Here is a 23971-nt window from a genome sequence, read left to right on the forward strand (position 1 = left end):
AAATGAAGAAAGTCTTGGGGCTCCTTTTCATTATATTTTGTGAATGTAATTTACGAACTGGTTTTCGCGTATTCCTTTCAGACTCAAGATGTTAGTCTAGAACTATTGTGACTATATAGTTTATCACAAGCTTACGAAAGTCGCAGCGCTAAGAACGTTTAGTTGATGAGGGCCCTGTTTCAGTTACTATACCTTTCTAGAGGCAGAGGGGCGGTGGGGTAGCCTAGTGGTTAAAGTGATAGCTCGTCACGCCTAAGATCCATGTTTAGCTCGTCACGCCTAAGACCCACGTTTGATGACGCACCCCACATACATTACACTGTGTGAAGCCCATTTCTGGTGTCCCCGCGGTGATATTGATGGAACATTGCTGAAAGCGGCGTAAAATTAAACTCACTCACTCCACTGATTCCACGCCTGATTTAAAGACATATTTAATTTTATATTATTGAATATTTTAAGGAAGTCGAAAAATACGAACACACCTCTGAAACTCATCTGTTAATACCATGATAAAATCAGCCTGGTTTTATGGTCCCTTCAACCGACTAATATCGGAACAGTTATCTCAACTAACTCCATGCACGCCAAACTCATGTTTCGCTTCATTAAAACTACGGAAAATATTTAGACATGTATTTTATTATTGCCCAGATACTGTACTATAATTCCCCAGTCCACATACATCAGCCTCAAAATCAATTGCCTGTTATCAGATCATCATTAGCAGTGGCAAGGCATGAACGCAGGCAGGGAACGGCCTTTGAATACCAACGTTACAATAAGCCATGACAAGTGATAATTATCTATACAAAATAAGGCCATTTTCAGTGGCGTTTATAGCATTGCCGTTTTCCAGTAATTTACTAACCAGCGTAAGAGCGACTGGTTTGATTGTCAACGAAACGTCAAATGTCCGGGTATTTCAACGAACCGTTTTCTCCCCCATGGAAATTGTCTATTTTTTTCTTAAGTTAAGTGGATCGTTACGGAAGGGGGTTAGTGAAACAATCTAAGCCCGTTTGCGTTTTGCATGAGTAGTATAGTGTCACATTGGAATGAAATGTCGTGAGACAAAATGGTGGACGGTGCCATAACGCGGTATTAATCTATATACGCTGGGATAACGCGCCATGCAACGAGGACAGTTAAATGGATAATTTCTCTGAGATTTGCCTTCCAACCGCTTTAAAACCGGAGCTCTCTGTCAAACGACTGACATGCAAACGCCGGTAATTTGCTTGGGTCCGCTGCATTCAACTCTGTTCCATTCCACTGTTGTGACAACAAACCCATGCTGGTATGTTTAATGTAGAAACATAAGAATTTCACGGTCGACGGACCAATCCAGGAATGACTGCTTAACCAGTGCTGTGGTGTATAACCCTGTGTTCATGTGAAGAACATCGTACCACTACCGTGACTTCAAAGCGGGTCATTAAACTTTATCATCCGTTACAAACGCCCTGTGTTCTTCTGGAGCGGTTGCCCTTTGGTGCTGCGCCCTTGCAATGTTCCTCCTGTTGTTTTCAATAGGACTGGCGTTGAACGTTGCGCACGGGGAGTTCTACAGAGGGAAGGAGGGGTACCGCCTCATCAACTCGGGGGGTTCGAACTCGGAATGTTCCCGGAGTGATTGTTCCCTTTCGCGATCTGAATGTGCAGTTCTTTGTAGTCAAGAGAACTCGACATGCGCGAGCTTCAACTACAAGCCAGCGGATGGTTCCTGTGTTCTGAATCCAGGGGAGCTGTACACCTTTGACGCAAAGTTTGAGGAGAACCTGTCCTGGGCCTATTATGGACCCGTTGCCAAAGAAGGTAAACCGTATTTCAAATTATTTCTTAGTTCTCCATATTACAATTCGTGAAACTAATTCCATGCGTCTGGATACGCCTACTTTAAATTGAAGTTGAGTCATCCGTATATTTCAATAATTGTGTCATGATATTTCTTATTTATGTGTAAAAAAACGACTGTAAACGAATTAAGGATGTGTGATCTATTTTATCAGAAAAAAATTGTATCAATTTCGACGACTTATAGAGCGATGGTTCCATGTACACCCCAATTATGCTTCTGAATTTGTCAGCACCACGCCCGTTCTCTTGGAATCAACCAAAATGGTAAACGTCTTAGACTTGCACCAATCTAGGCTTTCCTACATCAAGCTGTCACACCGTTTAATAACAGGGAACTTCACTCACTCACTGACCCAATGAAGCCAGGTCCCTTGTCTTTGAAACTCATCCTTGTCAAGCATTTAATATCCACTGATATAACTGAAACAACTAAATAACAACTTCATCTATTCTATCTATTCTGTGTTCCATCAGACGTCCCCGACGTTAACGTCAGACGTACCGCTACGATCGAAAGGTGCCCGTTTCACAAAGTAATCGTAGCGCCACGACTGTCGTAAGTCTATGTTTAAGTATGGGAGTTACGACGGTTGTAGTTATATTGCTTTGTGGAACGAGGCCTTGGTGAAGGTTAAAAAAGTAGCACTTAAGTCTTTACAAAAAATTAATTAATTGTTACCACTTAAAAGATTGATGGTTTCATATTTCCTGCCCTGTTACGCCATTTACGTAAGAGTAGCAGCGCAGTCTGAAACGAACGTAAGTCGTACAGTCTTTGGGGTAATATAAATGACATTGTACGGTTTTCAGCAATCCAGTCCTATATTTTTCACCGCTATATTACCCTTTACGACATGGAATATTTTAGGTTAGATAATCGAGACTGGGTAATTTCTGGCGTTATCGTAACATGCGTACTACAGGGGAAATGACCTGGGCCTAGATTTTCGAAGCTCTCTTAGTGCTAAGATAGTCGTAAGTGCCATACATTAACGTTAACTTACGACTATCTTAGCACAAAGAAAGCTTCGAAAATGTAGGCCCTGAATATTGTCGCTTTGTTTCAATATGTGAAAAAGAGGGATTTATTGGGGGAAATAGCAACGCGTCTCATTTTAATAAAATTCTTTTCAGTTTATGTGTGGTAACTTCTTATTGCATGTGCTTCCAACATACCAATTTGCTATGACTATACAGTGATCAGTGTGTGGAAGTTCTTATCATTAAGACATTTCATTGCATAATCTTTTTTCAAAACTATGAGGCCTGCATCATTTCGTCCTCGTGTCGGGCTGACACTTTTTGATGTAACCGGGCTACTGTTCAACATGGCGACCCAACTCAGGCAGTGACTATTTTGAACCATTTCTAAATGAATGGTGAGATCTGGTTTTGAATTCGAACGAATAGTTATTAATGAGTTAATTCACGAATACTGTACTGGGTAGATGTATAAAGAAAAATGTAGGTTTTCGGATGTAAGTTCGGTATCGTTTTACTCCATGTCCATTCTATATAAAAGCAGTGTGACCTGGCTTTGGACTGAATTCCCGTCATGACATTTCTTGAGTGTACAGGCCAATTCTTACTGAAAGTTGGATGTTAGACTGTTCAGTAAAACTGTCTGTTTGAGTTTGATCCATTATTTATTGGTTATTAATGACAGGAAGTTCAGGATCTGTATGCAACTTGCATAAAGACATTACGAGCATTTTATTGCCAATTACCAGACCGATAATATAGCAATGCAATGATGGTTCATTGAAACCTGACGTGTGTGAACATGCAGCGTATTATTTTGTCATGGTTTCACTTTGTTTAAAAGACTTATAAATATAATTTAAGTGAACGATCAAACCCGGAAATTAGACCCGATCCTAATTCGTTTAATTATCACCCGGACATGTCAACAATTTTGGCTTAACGGCGTGATGGATGGATCTGATTCTGATTGTAGAGACAGCACACGTGGAATGGGGAGGCTCAGTGAAATGGGGTCGGTCTGCTAGCTTAGTGGTTAAGGCTCCCGGACACCCCGGTTCGATTCCTAACATGGGTTCAATGTGCGAAAGCCATTTTGTGAGTTTCCATACTCTAAATACAATATTGACAGACAGACAGACATTTTATTCAGTAACAGACCTCCGGCTCATAATACAATCATGAAAATATGTAACACATCAGCGCATACTTACGGTATTAGCAGTTTGTGTTTCTTGTTTACATGATATAAGAATAAACATACATTTCTTATCATATCCATATTTTCATTCTGTAGAATAGATATAAAATTTCTCATTGTGGGGAAGTTACTGAAATATTTCTTAATATATTTATACAATACAATATTGCAATGCTCACTTACTGAACATGGAACGTCCTTTGTCTTCTCAAAGTAGACTTTCCCGTGTTTATGTGATCATGCTGTGCAGAGTAAAAAGTACATGCTGAGAACTTTTGTTTTGTTTTCTTTAATAGTGATATGTGATGATATGCCCTGGTTGGATGTCTCGAAATTCGGATAACTCGATATTTTTTCTTGGTCCCATGAATATCGAGGCAACGGTGCTCGACTGTAGTTCGATACGTAATGGTGCGTAAACCGGCTTTCACACGACAAACTAATGTTTGACAACACATGTTGTTGAAATTTTAAAATTTGTCAAACTCGCTTTTTCACACGTCAAACTCGCTTTTTCACACGTCAAACACATGTTGTCATTTGAGCGCCATGCCTCTATCGATGCGGTCACGTGACAATTTCGTTTGACTGGGATTGGTTGTTTCTAAAGCGGCCTTCACACGGCAAACTAAAGCTTGACAACACGTTGTCTAACTCGAGTTTGAGAGTGTGAACATTCCAACAACTCGCCACCAACACCAATTTCAGAGTTGTCAAACAGTTCTCAAGAAATAGAATCGGTCTCTATTCTCACCAACTTTTCCATCAAACCTTCGGTATTGTCAAACTCGAGTTTGACGTGTGACGTGTTGTCAAACTCGTGGTGTTCAGAAACAACCAATCGCAGTCAACGAAATTGTCACGTGACCGCACCGATAGAGGCATGGCGCATGACACGAAAGTTTGACATCATGTGTTATACCAGGGAGATATATAAGGGGGAGTGGTCACTCCTCGGAAAGCCCCTTAGCGTATGCCTCGGCTCGTCACGTGACCAGTGTAGCCAATATGGCGGCAGCGTAGTTTTTAAGATTAAGCCCGGTTTATTTTCAACAGCTGATTGCATACGCGGAGTGTTGTGACAACTGAAAACCTACATGTAGAAGATAAGTTACCTATTCTGTCACTTCATTTTAAGTCAAATAATTGTTATTAGTGTCAGTATTAGTACAGTAGATTTGTAGTAAAGTTTCAAGTCGGCATGTTGTAGCTCACTGGCTTCAATTCTCAGTACATCTTTCACATACACCTTTAATTTTTATGAGGGGAATATACCATCAGGTGAAAGGTGTTTGCAAATAATAGTGATATTTTTATAATTTTAAAAAATGTGTGAGGGTGTTTTTGAGGTGTGTGAAAAATATGACATATCGCCGATCTGCCATTGAAATACTACAGGGCGTTGTTTGAGTGTTTCTAGTTATTGTTCTAAAACATCTTTCACATACACCTTCAATTTTTATGAGGGGAATATACCATCAGGTGAAGGGTGTTTGCAAGTAATAGTGATAGTTTTATAATTTAAAAAATTTGTTAGGGTGTATTTGAGATGTGTGAAAAATATGACATATCGCCGATCTGTTCTGATACGCCATTGATGCTTGTGATGCTTGAGTGTTATAGTTCTAAAACTTCTTTCTTTCTTGTTGATCTTAGCAGGGAGACTATATAAGGTTGTAGAGTATCCCTGATCTTAGTATGTGACAAAACTGGAAAGGTGTTTACAACGCTTTGTGATGGTGCTAAACTTTCTGTTTTTTGAGGGGTCTGTGACAGTGTCAGTTAACATTCTGTCAATGTCCATGCCATTCCACACATGCAATAAGATATCTGAATTAGTTACTAATGTAAAAAAAATTCTCAAAGTAGATTTTTTTTTAAAAAGGACAGCTGATGTTAACACATGTGTTCTACCGATAGTTTTGCATTTCTTTAACATGTTTGGGGAGGGATGGCCGTGGTGTATCATTTATTCTTTCATTCATTCACATATGTTCTTTTTCTTTTGTTCTTTTTCTTTATTTCTTTCATTAATTCACATATAATTCTTGCTCTTAATTCATTTATTCATTCATTGTAAAATTCCGACTGATACAATACACTGACTGAAGTACTGTTAAACGCAGCCGAAGTTGCGCTGGGAATGAACCAAGTCACTGTGTGCGTTGGAGCGCAGCCGAAGTTGCGCTGGGAACGAACCAAGTCACTGTGTGCGTTGGAGCATGACGAGGCACATGTTAATTAGTACAAATGGTAAAGAAAGCAAGCGAGTGACCTATCCCTGTTGTAGAGTATCCCTGGTTATACGTGTGAAAACGTGAGTTGACAACTTTTAAAATTTTATCTACATGTGTTGTCAAACTTTAGTTTGCCGTGTGAAGGCCGCTTAAAGGGTCTATTTATGTGTATGAGACAGTTACAAATTCAAGCATCACTGATTTTTTACATTTTTTAATTATTTTTTATATGTATTGTTTTCCATCATCATTCATGGTGGGACGAGTATTTTAAGTTTCAGCTTGATTAGTCCAGGGTTTTACAGGGGTTTTGTTTATTAAGCTCAGAAAAGCATTTGAGAGGATTTAACTTTACACTTCATGATCAGATGCGCGATCAATATCAATTTTGTATTTGTTTTACTTAAGCTCCCCATTAGCGGGAACACTCCTGGCGGATCCTTTGTCCTGCTGTAATACATCATATATAATAACAGGGGTTGATCAGTGGAATACCTTGTTATCAATGTCAGGAACAAAAGGGTGCCGGTCATGGATATGTATTGAAAGATAAACACCTGATTCGAAGACAAATACAGGCATTAATATATTATACATCGTTCGTGATTCTTATTACGTGCAGACAGCCATGTCGACACAACTCAGTTGAATCTTCACAGGAGTCCGGTAAATGAATCGTGACTGTTGATATTCTCGTTGATGTAGCTAAGAGCCACGCAATTCTTTGGAATTATTCATCTTAAAAAATTCACAAAAATACGAGAACTTTTGGTATAAGTCAACGTAGGAACCTGAATACATATGCTTGAAGCAAGTCACTACTTTCACTTCACTGATGCGACAAATTGAAAATATCTTCCACATATAAACTTTACTACGGCATGGAAAGTATTCTTTTGAAACTTTTGAAACTTTTGAAAGCAGCTTTTGAAAGGGTTTAATATAGACAAACTTAATGCATAACAACTTTTTTATTCCGTGAAAGCGACGTTTCGGTACAGATTCTTGTACCGTTGTAATGCCTGCTTGACAACGATACAAGAACCTGTACTGAAACGTCGCACTCACGAAATACAGAAGTTTGTCTGTATTGTACCTTCCAACTTCTAAAATGCCACTCAAAGAAGTTTCGAGTGGATGTCTGAGATGTCAAAATGGTGACCCTAAGTAACAATCTTTTGTTCAACACAATACCATCATACAGTTTTCTCCCATGAAAATCCGGGTTAGAATTGGTCTTCAGCATCCCATGCTTGTCGTAAGACAACGGGATCGGGTGGTCAGGCTTGATTGCTGACTTGGTTGACACATGCCATCGTATCCCAATTGCGTAGATCGATGCTCATGCTGTTGATCACTGGATTGTCTGGCCCAGAGTGTGGCGTGAAAAAACCAACCAACCAACCATACAGATTTTCATGTCGTCGTAGAGCTGAAATATGTATTACTGACTTATTCCCTATAAAACTATTAAATAAAGAATTCATAAAAATCATACAATAGATGCATTATTATCTCATTTTCAGTCTTTACCCTTTTTAGAGATTTTTTATATTATTTATAGATCATTTGAATAAGGGAACATGGCTGGTTGCCTAGCGACTGCCCGCCAGATGTCATGACTGAAGAAGCAGAAACATCGCGAAGATGGCAAGTTATGAAACCTTGCTCAAAGAAAGTTGACTCCATTGTAAAAGGTTTTAAAATGTTATTTGGATGATTGACATGTACGTGATTGTATCCTTGCCCGTGACTACTTTTCAACCTATTCATATCATGTGATTATCTCTTATGAACACTCAAATGAGCAATTCATTGTTTCACGAACATATTTTCAAATATATATAAATCACACATTTTATTGCTACGATGCAACATTTACGAAGCTACATGGCTTTATTCTTATTTCGGAAATATACTCCATCTGAGCCCATGAAAATAATAGTGAGTGATTTTTCTTTGTGACCCGGGTCTTCGGCGTGACGAGCGAACGCTTTAACCATTAGGCTACCCCACCGCCCCCATGAAAATAATAAAACACGCCTTTAGTCATAGACCGCCTCCGTGGTGTAGTGGTTAGAGCGTCCGCCCGGAGAGCGGAAGGTCGCGGGTTCGATCCCCGACCGCGTCATACCAAAAGACGTTGGCTCTCGGCATTAATGGGTACAACAAGGACTGGTCGGCTCGGAGTCAGTATACTTTGTCTGAGTGGGGTATTCATGCTTCACTGCGGCATGGTATCTCAGTGAGCTAGCACTATACAACCAGCTTAAGTCTGGGCTAGTACAAGCAGCCGCACATACACATACACACGCATGCACGTTGTCATATGAGCGAAATATTCTCAAGCACGACGTAAAAACCCAATTTCACCTCACCTCACATTTAGTCATATATATTTCACCGAATCGACTTTGCAGTATCCTGTAGTTCTTTAATTTAACAATACTATGCATGCATCATTGTCCCTTCTTTCCTTGTGTACGGCCATTGTATGGCTAGTAAAGCAACAGGATACTGACAACCCCTAGTAGACGCTGTCAACTTTCTGGTCTCTTGTTCCTTGTTGCCTCGGTAATACGTCTCTATATATCTAATACGCTTTGGGGCCCACTTAAGTGAATTTGAAGCGTTTTATTTGTCCATACTGAACAACGATGAATATGAAACTACTTACCAGCTTACATGTAGTAATACTGTTTTCATGATATTCGCTGAACCAGTTTTGGTTTAGCTCAAACTATGTGGAATGAAAATGGGAAGGGTATTTCAACAAAAACGTACATTATATTAGGGTTAGCTTTAAAATCCACGAGCTATGCCGAGACAAACTAGAGGATGATGGTATGAGCATCAAACAATGTTACCGGGAAATCACGAATGCTAATTCAGCCACTGAACTCATTGCAACTAGTTTTCGCTCACGATAGTCTACCACTGTCTGAGGGTACTACCACTGGATACATCGAGTTCAAAGGGTGAAACACATCATGGTTGTCGGTTTTCTAAGAGTGATTGAGAATGAATGAATGAATGAATGAATGAACTGGGTTTACGCGGCGATGGTTTATGACTCATGTGGCCAAATGGCACCGTTTGGCAGCCATATTGGATTGAAGTTTTTGGTCGTTTTTGTCACGAGTTTTCTGAGTACCTGTCTTCCAAAATGTGCTTTGCTCGAACCATCAGCTCCAGAGCTTCCACAATGTCCATACTTTGTGTCCAGGAACTACTCTGCACATTGAGCACAAACAGTGCCGACATGTGCCTTCGATGGCCGCCATATTGAGTCCTAATTCTGGGCCAAAGTTCTCGCCAAACATTTTCAAAGACTTCTTCAAGATTTATTCAAAAGGAAATTAAGCATGAAAATACTGAAAACACTTACTAAAATCTATGTAACCTGTAGGCGTCTTCGTCTGATAGCAGAGGTTCTACTGATTCCAGAACACTAACTGTTTTGGCTATAAACCTAAGAACAACGGTGCTACAGTTTGCTAAAGAGGGAACTATTTCTCTTCCGGGACTACTTGTACATGACCCCGCGACCTCGGCTGTCTTCAAGAGATCCACACTCGTTTCACAAACTTGTTGGCTGTGGTTTTGAGATCTGTTCACGATTCCTGGCCCTCAAAAATAAATTTCAAACACCTGTAAATCAGACATTGGGTACATTTCGGCTATGTTTGTCCATTGTATTCTCCAATTGTAGCCCGTCGCTCGTAAGAGTAAGGAGAGAACAGGAAAACATGATTCAAGCCAAAGTCTTATATTGCTTACTAAAATTCGTGTCACCAACGGCCTGGATAAACAGCGTTCGGTTCGGTCGCGGCCACCCAACAGTAAGTGTACCTGACAGTTGGAACAACGGGTTCTTGTCCTTTAAGACTATTTTTCCCCATTCTCTTCCCACAGAGGCTACTTGTCATATCTTCCTACGAACCTCTGTTCTAATACGGCCATATTTCCCGGTTCTCGTAAAATCCCCCTAGCGGCAAAAGATCGCAACACGAATTATCTCCCTTCTTTCTATCCAATCAGAACACGTGTTACATCGACTTAGATTCAACTTGACTAACACAAGCAAATGTGGGGCCACAAATATCCCCCATCTGCCGGGGACTTGTGTTGATATTACACACAAGACGTTTAATGGCTAGCTTGTCCGTTGTCAACGAGGGCGATGGAGACGCCACTGATCCGCCATAACATGACTGAGTTCTGTCTAGAGGCTACGTAGGAAGATATGACAGGAGTAACCTCTGTGGGAAGAGAATGATTTTTCCTGTGACACCAACTGATATTCTTAGATCCATGACTATGAGCTTTGAAATAAACTGAATGCAAGTCAGATGACATAACTCCTATTTATACATTCCTACACTGGCGTCCTGGTGCATCTCATATTGACTTTAGGATCCTCCGAGGAAGTTCTCAAAGGGTAACCTGGTACTAAACGGCTTGTCGCATAAGGACCATGGAGCCTACATCGTTGCTCACGGTTATATTTTCTTGCGTCTTTTCTTACAGTCAGCAGCAACGAGTGGACGCTGGTCTTCAAGGCGGTCAGTGGGTCTGGTATAAACTTCATAGAGTCCTGGTCACAGCCTGGGGTGGCACATGACCTGGAGCTGACCAATCAGAACCCTGCTTCCTTCTCGAAGTATGCCGCATCCTCAAGCTACCCTTTCTATCGGTCTCACTGGTTGGATGATTGGTCGACGGCAGGGATCAAAGAGGTAAGAGGATATGTACCTGAACATGGTAAAACTACTGCCTGGTAGAAAATAGTATACATTTTGATTTGACCAAAAGTGTACAAATAACAACGTTCCTAAACAGAAAACATTCGCCGAAACACTACACACATAAGGGCAAAGCACCACTAAATTCCTGATACCCACTGAAATACATCACCATCGAATGTGGCCATCGACATTTTTGTGGTTCTGAACTCCAAGCTCAAACAGCAAGGGAACTTCATACGAAACAAATTGTTAAAAATGAAAAGAGAACACTCGCCATCGATTCTGATTAGATTATGAGCCTTTGTCTATGAAACACGTTCCATATGGTTTGGATGCAAGATATTTGCGAAACGGTGGCTCACCATCGTCACAAACACATGTAAAGGCAAGGCAATTGTTCTCCTCAACATATGGTACGCGTCAAATAGGGAACTATAACAGAGGCTATTATTTTAAACTGGTGCGTGGGGTAGGGGAGGGTACTCTCACTTTTTCTGTATCATCACTATTAAAGTTTAATAGCGATTCATAAACACATGTTCATGATGCACTCGGGGTCGTACAGTGGACTTTGCTTTAATTTGGATTTCTTGAGGCTGTGGAAAGGATTCTGTCGCATTTATTTGATCAGTGTACTGAGCTCTTAGATAGACTGGTAGAATTTCTAAGATGCGCTGCGCAAGCGCCTTTTTCACTATTTGGTACTAGTGTTGAAATTAATTAATTTTATTACGAGATTGGGTTACTTTGCTTTTGAAACGAAAACACATAGCTGAAGAAAGATGGGAAGAGTTCTGAAGAGTATGCAGTGGTGGGGGTATTTTCGTGTCACATCGAGGCAGATTTATCAATTTATTTATGTTATTTCAATTCACACTGAAAATCAGGGCGATTGGAATGAAAATTCAGTAGATTGGAAACTCACGCACACGCACAGATAAACCACGGACTACCCAACCGTTTCTTGTCTGTTTCCTTTCATAGAGACTAATATGTCTGTGTTAATATTTCCTTTCGGTTGGGAGTGTAATGATATTTAATGTCACAATATCTATTGAGGTTGAGATAACTGGTTGGAATAAAAGTTTGGTACAGGTAGGTAAAAGACAAGCGTCACTTTTGGGCGTCTTGAGGCTTTCCTATAACTTTCAATTTTTTTTACAAATCCGCTGTTTCACTCATGTCGATGATCGTTTGTGTTATGTGTTTGTTGTCTGTGTAATGTGTCTGCGTGTCTGATGTCTGAGTAGTTGGCATTGTGCCAGTATCGTGTCTACTGTGTCTGTGTGTATGAAATCTGTGAAGTGTGTCTGGTGTCTGGACAGTAGCTTTGATGTCTTCGTTGTGCGCGCTTGTGTCTATTTGTTGTCTGTGTAGTGTTTCTGACGTCCGTGTAGCACGTGTGTGTGTGTGTGTCTGACGTCCGTGTAGCACGTGTGTGTGTTTCTGACGTCCGTGTAGCACGTGTGTGTGTTTCTGACGTCCGTGTAGCACGTGCGTGTGTTTCTGTGCGTGTGTTTCTGACGTCCGTGTAGCACGTACGTGTGTTTCTGACGTCCGTGTAGCACGTGCGTGTGTTTCTGACGTCCGTGTAGCACGTGCGTGTGTTTCTGACGTCCGTGTAGCACGTGCGTGTGTTTCTGACGTCCGTGTAGCACGTGCGTGTGTTTCTGACGTCCGTGTAGCGTGTGTGTAGCACGTGCGCGTGTTTCTGACGTCCGTGTAGCACGTGTGTGTGTTTCATGTTATGGTGCATAACCTAACAACCAGCTGGAAAGCCCACTATCTGGATCAAAATGTATTTCAGCCAAAGTGAGTTTTTATATTTCATGGACACAAAAAGAGAGTGTATGATGTATGTGTATTGTCTGATGTCGGTTGTAAATACAGGTTACATGGCAGAATAACGCAGTGCAGTGTGCAAGTGTTACGTTTCTTTCCCGATGTGTATAATTCATGAACACGAGTCTGCCTGATCGCATGATTGATGAAATACTTTCACAGCCAATTACGCCGTTTAATACATCTGACATGTAACCGTTTATGTGAAATCGAACACAACGCGACATTCAATGAGTGGTGTGTAGAGTTATGTTTGAGGCCCAATGTTATGTGTGATCATTTAATTGCAAAATTATTTTGTATTTCTAACATTTAGGATATTTTACAACATTATAAATTACGTCTTAGGAGCATTTTTACCAGGCTGGAAATCGATGTCAGCAAATGAACTACTTCTAGTTCAGATATAACAATTACCCTAATGAGTTTACGCTCTTAAGTTAATTTTCAGGTAATAGAGGCATTCATATATAATTGTTACAGTTTATTGCATAATGCTTTCAGACTATTTTATTTTTAGTGTTCTCATATTCTATATTGTTTGATGCCTCGAATAGAGTTCCCACATTCAGTGCTTTTGTCATGGTCATTAACCGGTTTCGACTGACAGGCAGCTTTTATGAAAATCAACCGTCACCATTTTATTCACTTCTACTTTACCGCTTGTTTTTCATCCGGTCTTTAACGGTAACATATGATGTCATTTGTGGCGCGAGTTTGTGTGGTGGGATACATGCGACGTGATTCCACAATGCGGTGCGGCATGATATACCATGTAACGCGGTTGCGGTCGGTTTGCGTTGCGTTGCGTTGCGTTTGCGTTGCGTTGCGTTGGCTTTAAATTTACGTTGGGTTTGGTTTGGTTTGGTTTGGTTGCGGTTGGATTCTGTTCGGTTGCGTTGCGTTGCGGTCCGATAAATTTAGGTTTGGTTTGGTTTGGTTGCGGTTGGGTTCTGTCCTGTTCTGTTCGGTTGCGTTGCGGCCTGACACCACGTATGTGTTGTTATACCAGCTATATGACACTTTTACTTGTCAGCTTGTAAGCTGTTGTGCAGCTTGTTCCCGTGTGATCTTGCGTACTTAGTCATAACTTTATGCTCCTGTGCGAACTTTACAGACCCATAAGTTTTGATAACAATTTCATAAAGAATCATAGAACTTGCAAATTTATGTGAATGGAAATACACCAAACCGTGCGTGGTGGGCGAGCTGGCTAGGGCGCCTGGCTAGTGATCCAGCGAGCATGAGGTGCTGGGATCGAGCCCACCTGTGACCGGGTGTAAAAACCTAGGAGTCAACTCTGTGTGCAGTCTCTTTCAGTGTTGTGTACAGTACACAACCCAGAACCCACGAATCCGTTGGTATATGACCAGATGGTGGCCACATGAATACGTGCAAACACCTAGTTGCGGATACAGTAACGTGCAGTGAACTTGTACAAAGTACTGTGACTGTGTCCCAGTCCACCTAGCTGTGAATGGGTACCTCGTTAGGATGAGAAAGTCACATTAACTTGGTGCGACTAGTGGCTACAAGAGTTGTGTGATACCCAGGAAGTTGAGATGGACATCCAATGATCGAGGGAACAAATACCAACGCCTTGAGCATGCACTAATGCCTGGATATGTGCGCTATATAAATATCCAATAATAATAATAACATAAAAAAAACATCAGGGCATAGTCGCATATACAATACAAATCCAGTATTGATAATCTTTGCCGACAAAAGAAACACTTCACAAAAGAAAAGATGAAAAAAACCGCAGAGGTCAACAATAAGCAAATTTATTAAACGCATTTAAGTGTACATAAGTCGATTAAGCTTGAACATAAATAAAGGAAATTCGACACATGGATGAACATATGTATTGTTGTCATTGTCAGCATTAACTCAGTCCATTCACTGCACATGTGTGGACACAAGGGGTTCAAATTGCTTCAAACACACATCTTCTAATACTTGCAAACTCGTCGTGCAGCGTGCTCTATCGCACAGCCTGCTCTGACAAATGGCGTGGAAATCTCAAATCGAGGCTCGGCCGCTAGAAAAGTTTGGCGGTCTTGTACGACCTTGATATTATATCCAATGACATTGTACATTACAAAAATACACTTAATAAGCGCAAATAACACTTAACAGGTGTAACCAGTCACCCAGATGAATTGTGAATTATTTTACGACTTTTCAAACAGGGGCAGTCTGTGACGTCTTAATTAAGGTCATGCTGCCTAAACCTCGTCATAAAATATAGAAATACGATTTTGTATCAGTTTAAAATTAAAATTAACTTGTAAATACCATTTTCTTATGAAACAAGGAATTGGAATTTCGTGTAACCATAGTTGTTTGTAGTGTCTCTTTTCACTTTCACACGAGAAAATTCGGATCGGCTGAAAATTAGTTCCTTGTCTAAATTGGTTTATGAGACTCATGTATCGGTTTGCGGAGTGACGAGCGAACTCTTTAACCACTAGATTCATCCATCGCCCCGTTTCTAAGAATAAATCTTTGTTGGGTCCGTCAACCTCATCAGCACCTCCCCACTGAACCCCCGAATCATTTTTTTTTATCCCTCTTAAACTTAAAAGGAGTCATGACCTCTGACTGGCACACCCCTAAAACGTGTTTGTCGACCAATTTATAATATGCTAATTGTTTGTTTGAGCTTGTCTCCATTAGGAAATTACATTGTAATGAGCTATTAACGACTTGCCATTGTAATGAGCGATCATTTTTGACAAATATAGAACATCGCGCAGCAGACTAGGTCACTCGATGCATGTAATGATAGGTTTAACATGAAACAAGATGAAACGCTTCGTTGACTGGGCTCCGCACCCCAGGACATATCCCCCGTGACAAAAGAACGCCATGTAATAGCTGTTATGACCAATGTCGTCAGTGCAATGCCCCTGTGGCTAAATTGTCTTAAATCAATCAAAAACGTTTATCAAATGCCCCAAAATCAAAGTCGCGTGATTTTGACAACCATTTCACAATAATGTTTTATCGCCTATAATCACATGACTTGGTTTACTGCCGAACTCCGGGAAGAAAGATATGTATCAAAGAGTTTAGGAAATTATACTAGTCGTAAAACTAATTGTGTGAAACAAACAGCTGCAGAGTCAGTTTGAATAACCGAAATGTCAATGTATCGTGAAAAATGAGCAGGCTATTAACACACGTTGTTTTTTAGACATATGTTGGAGTATAATCGGTTTTATCGATTAGTATGATTGTGCTTATCAATTTTACAATCGGTCTCACTCGGCTTATTCCGTCAAGGTGAGATGTCACGTAGAATGGTTGTCCTATTACGTTGGGGTTGAATGAACATGCTTTTTCGTTTCATGTCCTGTTTTTTAAATTTTAATAACTTTTTATATTTAAAATATTCAGATCAAGACTTGCGTAGAGTGCAGACCCTTAAGTGGCCCAGAGGAGAGAAGGTCTGCCTCGAGAGCGAACTTTCGGTGCCTTGATACGAGCTGTGCCATATTAAAAGACGCGAAGAGTACCTGTTACACCCTGACGTTCTGTAATTTCAGGGGGCGGTGGGGTAGCCTAGTGGTTAAAGCGTTTGCTCGTCACGCCGAAGACCCGGGTTCGATTCCCCGCATGGGTGCAATGTGTGAAGCCCATTTCCGGTGTCCCCCGTCGTGATATTGTTGGAACATTGCTAGAAAGGGCGTAAAACCATACTCACTAACTCACTCTGTATTTAAGTATAATCCATCTTTTCATCGCCTAACGATTGCATGATTTCCGACCACCTTCACAACTCAGACTTCAAAGGGACAACCTATTGTGTATAGACCAGTGTCGTTTCACAAATTGTTAAACCATCCTTTCAGTCAGCTTCTCGGTTTCCGTGATGGAAATATTAAACAGCATTACCATTTTGGTTTCATATTTTCATCGTATGTGGATAGATTTATGACAAGTCTTTGTTATTTGTTTTCCAAATGGAGACTGCACGACTTGGGGCAACTATCGCAGTAACATAGAAAACTAGCTCACCAAATAATGATAATTGAAACTAAGGATTCTAACAGACTGACATTTATAACGTTCAACCAAATGTATTTGATAATGCAGTCTCATCAAAATCAGATCTTGGTTCTCGCTACCACTAAACAAGAATCTGGAGATATCTCATTTCATGTCGCGTGCCGATAGTGACCAATCAGAGCGTTGTTTACCGGATCCGGAAAGTTACAGCCCTGCGATGCGGTAATATTGTTTAGCGTTACGTTGAACTAATCTGAGATATTTTCATCGAACGTCTTGGCATTATATGTCCAAATGATCAGGTGAAAGTATTTCTTTGTAAATGTATTAGGATTTTCACACTGAGAGTTCGTTAATATAAATGTCACCATGAAGTTAGAATTTTATGCCAGTGTGAAAAAAATGTCCTTCTTTTCATCATTGGTCTAAACCTTATATGTCGCCATTAAATGGCACAATTTCTAGTAATCCAAATCTTTTAAACTTTAAAAGCGCCATCGATTCACACTCAGAGTAATTGGGTGAGTGAGTGAGTGAATATGGTTTTACGCAATATTCCAGCAATATCACGGTGGGGACACCAGAAATGGGCTTCACACATTGTGTCCATGTGGGGAATCGAACCCGGGTCTTCAGCATGACAAGCGAACGCTTTAACCACTAGGCTACCCCCACTCGAAAAATACAGTGAAACGTGTAAATGTGATGTGCATTCTCAATTAAACGTTTGTTGACATACTGTGTCTGTAATGTCAGGAACGGCTATGTGCAATGGACACTGATGTTGGAAGTTGGAACAACACCTTTGTCGCACGATCTCTTAACGTTTCACAGTTAGTTATTGGCATGATATGTTAATGATTTTGACTTTTCTTGGTAAAAGGCGTATTGGCAAATCATCAAATAAAATCTATGGTCATCTGACGTTCAACAAATTACACTTTTAAACTAATTATCTCATTAAAGATTTAAAATATTAATAGTTGTGATGACTTTTTATTATTATAGTGTTGAGTATCATATGCTACGTGTCTATGTGGTGTTAAGTAACGTACGCTAAGTGTCAATGGTTAGGTGGTGTATACCATATCCTAAGTGTCAATGGTTAGGTAGTGTATACCATATCCTAAGTGTCAATGGTTAGGTAGTGTATACCATATCCTAAGTGTCAATGGTTAGGTGGTGTATACCATATCCTAAGTGTCAATGGTTAGGTGGTGTATACCATATCCTAAGTGTCAATGGTTAGGTGGTGTATACCATATGTTAAGTGTCAATGGTTAGGTAGTGTATACCATATCCTAAGTGTCAATGGTTAGGTGGTGTTTACCATATCCTAAGTGTCAATGGTTAGGTGGTGTATACCATATCCTAAGTGTCAATGGTTAGGTGGTGTATACCATATCCTAAGTGTCAATGGATTAGTCAATGGTGTATACCATATCCTAAGTGTCAATGGTTAGGTAGTGTATACCATATCCTAAGTGTCAAATGGTAGTGTATACCATATCCTAAGTGTCAATGGTTAGGTGGTGTATACCATATCCTAAGTGTCAATGGTTAGGTGGTGTATACCATATCCTAAGTGTCAATGGTTATGGTGGTGTATACCATATCCTAAGTGTCAATGGGTGTAGGTAGTGTATACCATATCCTAAGTGTCAATGGTTAGGTAGTGTATACCATATCCTAAGTGTCAAGTGTCAATGGTTAGGTGTGTGTATACCATATCCTAAGTGTCAATGGTTAGGTAGTGTATACCATATCCTAAGTGTCAATGGTTAGGTAGTGTATACCATATCCTAAGTGTCAATGGTTAGGTAGTGTATACCATATCCTAAGTGTCAATGGTTAGTGTCAATGGTTAGGTAGTGTATACCATATCCTAAGTGTCAATGGTTAGGTAGTGTATACCATATCCTAAGTGTCAATGGTTAGGTGGTGTATACCATATCCTAAGTGTCAATGGTTAGGTAGTGTATACCATATCCTAAGTGTCAATAGTTAGGTAGTGTATACCATATCCTAAGTGTCAATGGTTAGGTAGTGTATACCATATCCTAAGTGTCAATGGTTAGGTAGTGTATACCATATCCTAAGTGTCAATGGTTAGGTAGTGTATACCATATCCTAAGTGTCAATGGTTAGGTAGTGTATACCATATCCTAAGTGTCAATGGTTAGGTGGTGTAGTGTACTATATGCTAAGTGTCAATGGTTAGGTAGTGCATACCATATCCTAAGTGTCAATGGTTAGGTAGTGTATACCATATCCTAAGTGTCAATGGTTAGGTGGTGTATACCATATCCTAAGTGTCAATGGTTAGGTAGTGTATACCATATCCTAAGTGTCAATGGTTAGGTAGTGTCTACCATATGTTAAGTGTCAATGGTTAGGTAGTGTATACCATATCCTAAGTGTCAATGGTTAGGTAGTGTATACCATATGTTAAGTGTCAATGGTTAGGTAGTGTATACCATATCCTAAGTGTCAATGGTTAGGTGGTGTATACCATATCCTAAGTGTCAATGGTTAGGTAGTGTATACCATATCCTAAGTGTCAATGGTTAGGTAGTGTATACCATATGTTAAGTGTCAATGGTTAGGTAGTGTATACCATATGTTAAGTGTCAATGGTTAGGTGGTGTATACCATATGTTAAGTGTCAATGGTTAGGTGGTGTATACCATATGTTAAGTGTCAATGGTTAGGTGGTGGTATGTCAATGGTACCATATGTTAAGTGTCAATGGTTAGGTGGTGTATACCATATGTTAAGTGTCAATGGTTAGGTAGTGTATACCATATGTTAAGTGTCAATGGTTAGGTGGTGTATACCATATGTTAAGTGTCAATGGTTAGGTGGTGTCTACCATATGTTAAGTGTCAATGGTTAGGTGGTGTATACCATTACCTAAGTGTCAATGTTTACACCGCCATGTTAAATGTACAAAATATCATTTTATTTCATGTTAAAGATCGCTACCGACTATATGACATGCAAACAAAATGGCGTCTGCCTCTCGACTGGATTTTTAACATCAGTGAAACATATTCTGACAAGCATAAAAATGCTATAAAAATTGTTAATTATGTTTCAGCTGAGTGTTCAAACCACTCAATGTATAAAATAGCTTAAATGAAGCAGTGCAACTGGGTAAAATAAATATGTACAAAGTGAACAGAAAAGCAGCTGAACGACATGCGTCATATTATGACGTCATACGATTGTTAGCGCTACAGCTTCTCGGTGGAGAGCTTGGCGGTTACCGTGGCAGCGGGTAATATTTTTTCCAGTTGTCACCTCACCCATTTTCTTCCGGGAGGTAGGAGGGATCATCAATCTTGCACACATGTACATAAAAATATGAAACTATTGTGGGAAGGGGGTGTAATTGATTTTGTATATGAAAACAGTGTGTGTGTGTGTGTGTGTGTGTGTGTGTGTGTGTGTGAGAGACTTAAGTTGTACATACATTTTAGTGTGTGTGTGTGTGTGTGTGTGTGTGTGTGTGTGTGTGTGTGTGTGTGTGTGTGTGTGTGTGTGTGTGTGTGTGTGTGTGTGTGTGTGTGTGTTACATCATCAGTGTTATAACATTGTTTGCCAGAAAGAAGCGATCTCAGTGTATCTGGTTAACTTAAATACACCCCACCCCTAGCCATAAATTATGAACGGTCCCTATAGTTTGGCATGAAATGCATGTGGCATGAAATGCATCTCTTCATCCAATGACCCAATCGATCTCAAACTGTGCAAGTGGATGTTTTGTCAGACAACCTAATCACATTGTAAATCACCGATTTTATGCATTTGTATTAAAGAATCTGTTTGCGGGTCCACGTGCATTTCATGCCAAACTATAAGTAGCATATGTTAAGTGTGGATGTAGCATTGAGCAAATGTCAACAGTGTTATAGTTTATGGCATAACGGATACTGTCGTGTCTTGTCCTTACTTCAACACATGCTTGCTGTCACTAGGTGAAGCTGGGACTGTACGAGAACGGTACAGAGGTGTTGTCCATGACGTTTGACGGCGTGGCCAGTAGCAGGGACGACTGGTTCTCCTACGCCCGACTACGCACGCATCCCTACACTGTAGATCTACCAACCTTTTCGCCAACCTTCTTCTCTATCCAAGGGTAGGTAGTGTAACAGGCGGGAGCAATGTTTTGTTTTTATAACCCGGAAGTTCAAGGCACCACAACGCAAAAAGACACTTTATGACTGCATGTAGACGACGTCAGTTACGACCTCACATCAGTTGCCTCCGCATGAGATGGTTTATGTTTGGTCTGAGGATATCGCATTACGTCAACTTAGACCAACCAATAAAATGAACAAAATGAAGTCGACTTTAGTCAGTCAGAGCACAGCTTTCTCAAACTTTACGGCAGAAGTTTCAAACTGGCGACTTCCAGTCTAGTCAACGCTTTGAAGATTAGTTCGAAATTGAGAAAAAACAAATTATCAGCACTTTCTAGAATGTTTATTGAGATTGTACGGCAAAACCTCAAACTGAACAGATAGATAGACGATGATTTTGGCGGAATCAGTCGTGCGACGACAAACTGTCGTTCGAAATACACCCTGAAAACTATGTCATCGTATCCCAATTGTGTAGAACGATGTTCATGCTGTTGATCACTGGATTGTCTGGTCCAGACTGGATTATTTACAGACCGCCGCCATATAGCTGGAATATTGCTGAGTGCGGCGTTAAACCAAACCAAACCAAACCAGTTGGACACACTGACCTGAAAACATTAATCCAGGTGATTCATTCATACACATCTTACACCAACAGGCAGTTGTTCCGGAAGTTCTACATCTCGATGTCGGGAGTCTTCAACAACTGCAACAACTTCGGCTGGCTCATCGTCACAAACATGGTGGCCAACGTTTGCAACTTTGACAAGGAGAGTCCCAAACCCCAGTTCCTCTATGCTAAAGGTTCGGAGGGCACAGAGTTCCAAAACAAAGGTTTGTTCCATCAATCGTAAAAATATTCCAGTTTCAGCCGCTTGTGGTGCCGTGTCACGTGGTACAGGTCACGAATCAATGACGTTGGTAAGTAGGGTAGATAACTTTGACGGGTGACCGTGTTCGCCATGTTGATAGTTTATTGAGCTTCTGTCCAGTACCCAAGTAGCACTGTCGCCTTCGCTTAAATGAGTCTAGAACCGTGTTCGATTCCCACCATGGGTTTAATATGAGAAGCCCATTTCTGATGTCCCCGACATGATATTGCTAAAAGCAGCGGTGGGGTAGCCTAGTGGTATGAAGTGGTCACGCCGAAGACCCTGTACAATGGGTACAATGTGTGAAGCCCATTTCTGGTGTCCCCCGCCGTGATATTGCTGGAATATTGCTAAAAGCGGCGTAAAACCTCACCAACTCTCTCACTCTTCACCCAGCAGTAAATGGGTAGATAGCGGAAGAGATGGATGTGAATGTTAACCTTCCCCGCCTCACAGGCAGCTTGTTTTTTTATGATCCCAGGGAGCTGAGAACACAACTCGATTACACACAGACCCAGTGACTGCTGTAAATGTATAGCGCTTTGAACATGCTTTAGGTGTTATCTGGTACATTCTGAATATGCAAATTAACATTATAATATTGTCGGTTTCCATAGCATTAAGAATACATAGAGAATCTCACCCAAGTGTCTGCTGATATCAATTATATCAGCACGAGTTGATAAAGTTACAAATATCTGAGGTATTTTTACTTTTATCAACGAGTGTTCATACATTTGATATCTCACGAGGGTGAGATTCTATTTATCATAAAAAAATCACTCTTCATTTGTTTCCAATGAAAAATGTACATCTCTGCACACTGCCAATAGACTTGCAGAGAAGCGATGTCATAACATTGTGACGTCAGCGAGTGTATGATGTAATAGCATTGTGAGTCATGTAATTTGACGATGTCAAAGCATTGTGATCTCATGTAATTGATGACGTCAACGCTTTGTACGAAATCTACTTGTACAATGTGTGAAGCCCATTTCTGGTGTCACACGCAGTGATTATTGCTGGAATATTGTTAAAAGCGGCATAATACTAAACTCACTCACTCACTTTAGTGGAACACCGTTTGGGATGATGAATTAGTGTAAAAAATTAGGGGCCCATAACTCTGTACAGAGTTGCGCTCCTTTGCAGTGAAAGGATCCATTGTCCATTATGATCCTCGGCTTGGGATTAAATCCAGACACAAACTACATGCCAGACTTTAGCACCGTTGACATTGTGTTTTGGTAAATATCATGTGACGAATAATATATTTTTTGGTGTTTTTAGAGTATGGAAAAGCAGAGGCCCTTGCAGTCTTTGTGAAGTTTGTGTGAAGACGGGATGTGAAGTAAAATCTTAACACCAATGTGAAGGTCTGAGCACATCATTTGGCAATAAAGGGTTTCTCCTTAACGGACTTGCTGATAGTGACGCCGCTTCAGTGGCAAATGTCTCTTTGCATTTTCTCAACTAACCCATTTTATTGGTCTTGTTAGTTACGTCGCCTGCCGTTAGTTCGGATCCTACAGTGGTCGCAAGTATGATACACGTCTGTCTGTTCCTTGTTCCCGTGCCTTCTGTCACTTTGGGCTTCCCCCCCGGGGCGATGGGGTAGTCCAGTGGTTAAAGCGTTCGCTCGTCACGCTGGAGGCCGTAGTTCGATTCCATAAATGGGTACAACGTATAAAGCCCATTTATGGTGTCCCACGCCGTGATATTGCTGGAATACTGCTAAAAGCGGCGTAAAACCCAACTCACTTGGGCTTTCCTTCAGCACTATCTTGACAGTTGACACTTGTGTTGAAACTGAAATACTGTTAACACCAGACAGGTGTAGCTTGCGTGACGCACTGGCTGAGGTGCCGCCATTTGCTCTGCTGATTGTTGGGTTCGATTGTTTCTTGGTTTGTCAGTATGATATCCGTAAGACTCCACAAATTGTATGACAATACAATACTTAATCAATCTGTAAAGTCTCATTAATGTGTTTGACATGCGGTACTACTGAACCAGCAGCATATGGGTACCCGGTAGGTTGATATGTGATTGGAAAACTTCTCTA

The 23971-nt window shown here is 40.6% G+C and overlaps 1 protein-coding gene across 1 annotated transcript; it reads left to right on the top strand.

Moving 5' to 3' along the window:
• The first annotated feature begins 1161 nt into the window (after nt 1–1161).
• Nucleotides 1162–23322, top strand: LOC124260443. Its single transcript, XM_046694762.1, has 5 exons — nt 1162–1818; nt 10810–11018; nt 20867–21027; nt 21693–21868; nt 23197–23322. Exons 1-5 carry the CDS (start codon nt 1512–1514, stop codon nt 23241–23243), a joined length of 900 nt encoding a protein of 299 aa, XP_046550718.1. The 5' UTR covers nt 1162–1511; the 3' UTR covers nt 23244–23322.
• Nucleotides 23323–23971: the final 649 nt, after the last annotated feature.

The sequence above is a fragment of the Haliotis rubra genome, unplaced genomic scaffold (genome assembly GCF_003918875.1).
Source record: "Haliotis rubra isolate DU_JTF1 unplaced genomic scaffold, ASM391887v1 Scf763, whole genome shotgun sequence".
Taxonomy (NCBI): Eukaryota; Metazoa; Mollusca; class Gastropoda; order Lepetellida; family Haliotidae; genus Haliotis; species Haliotis rubra.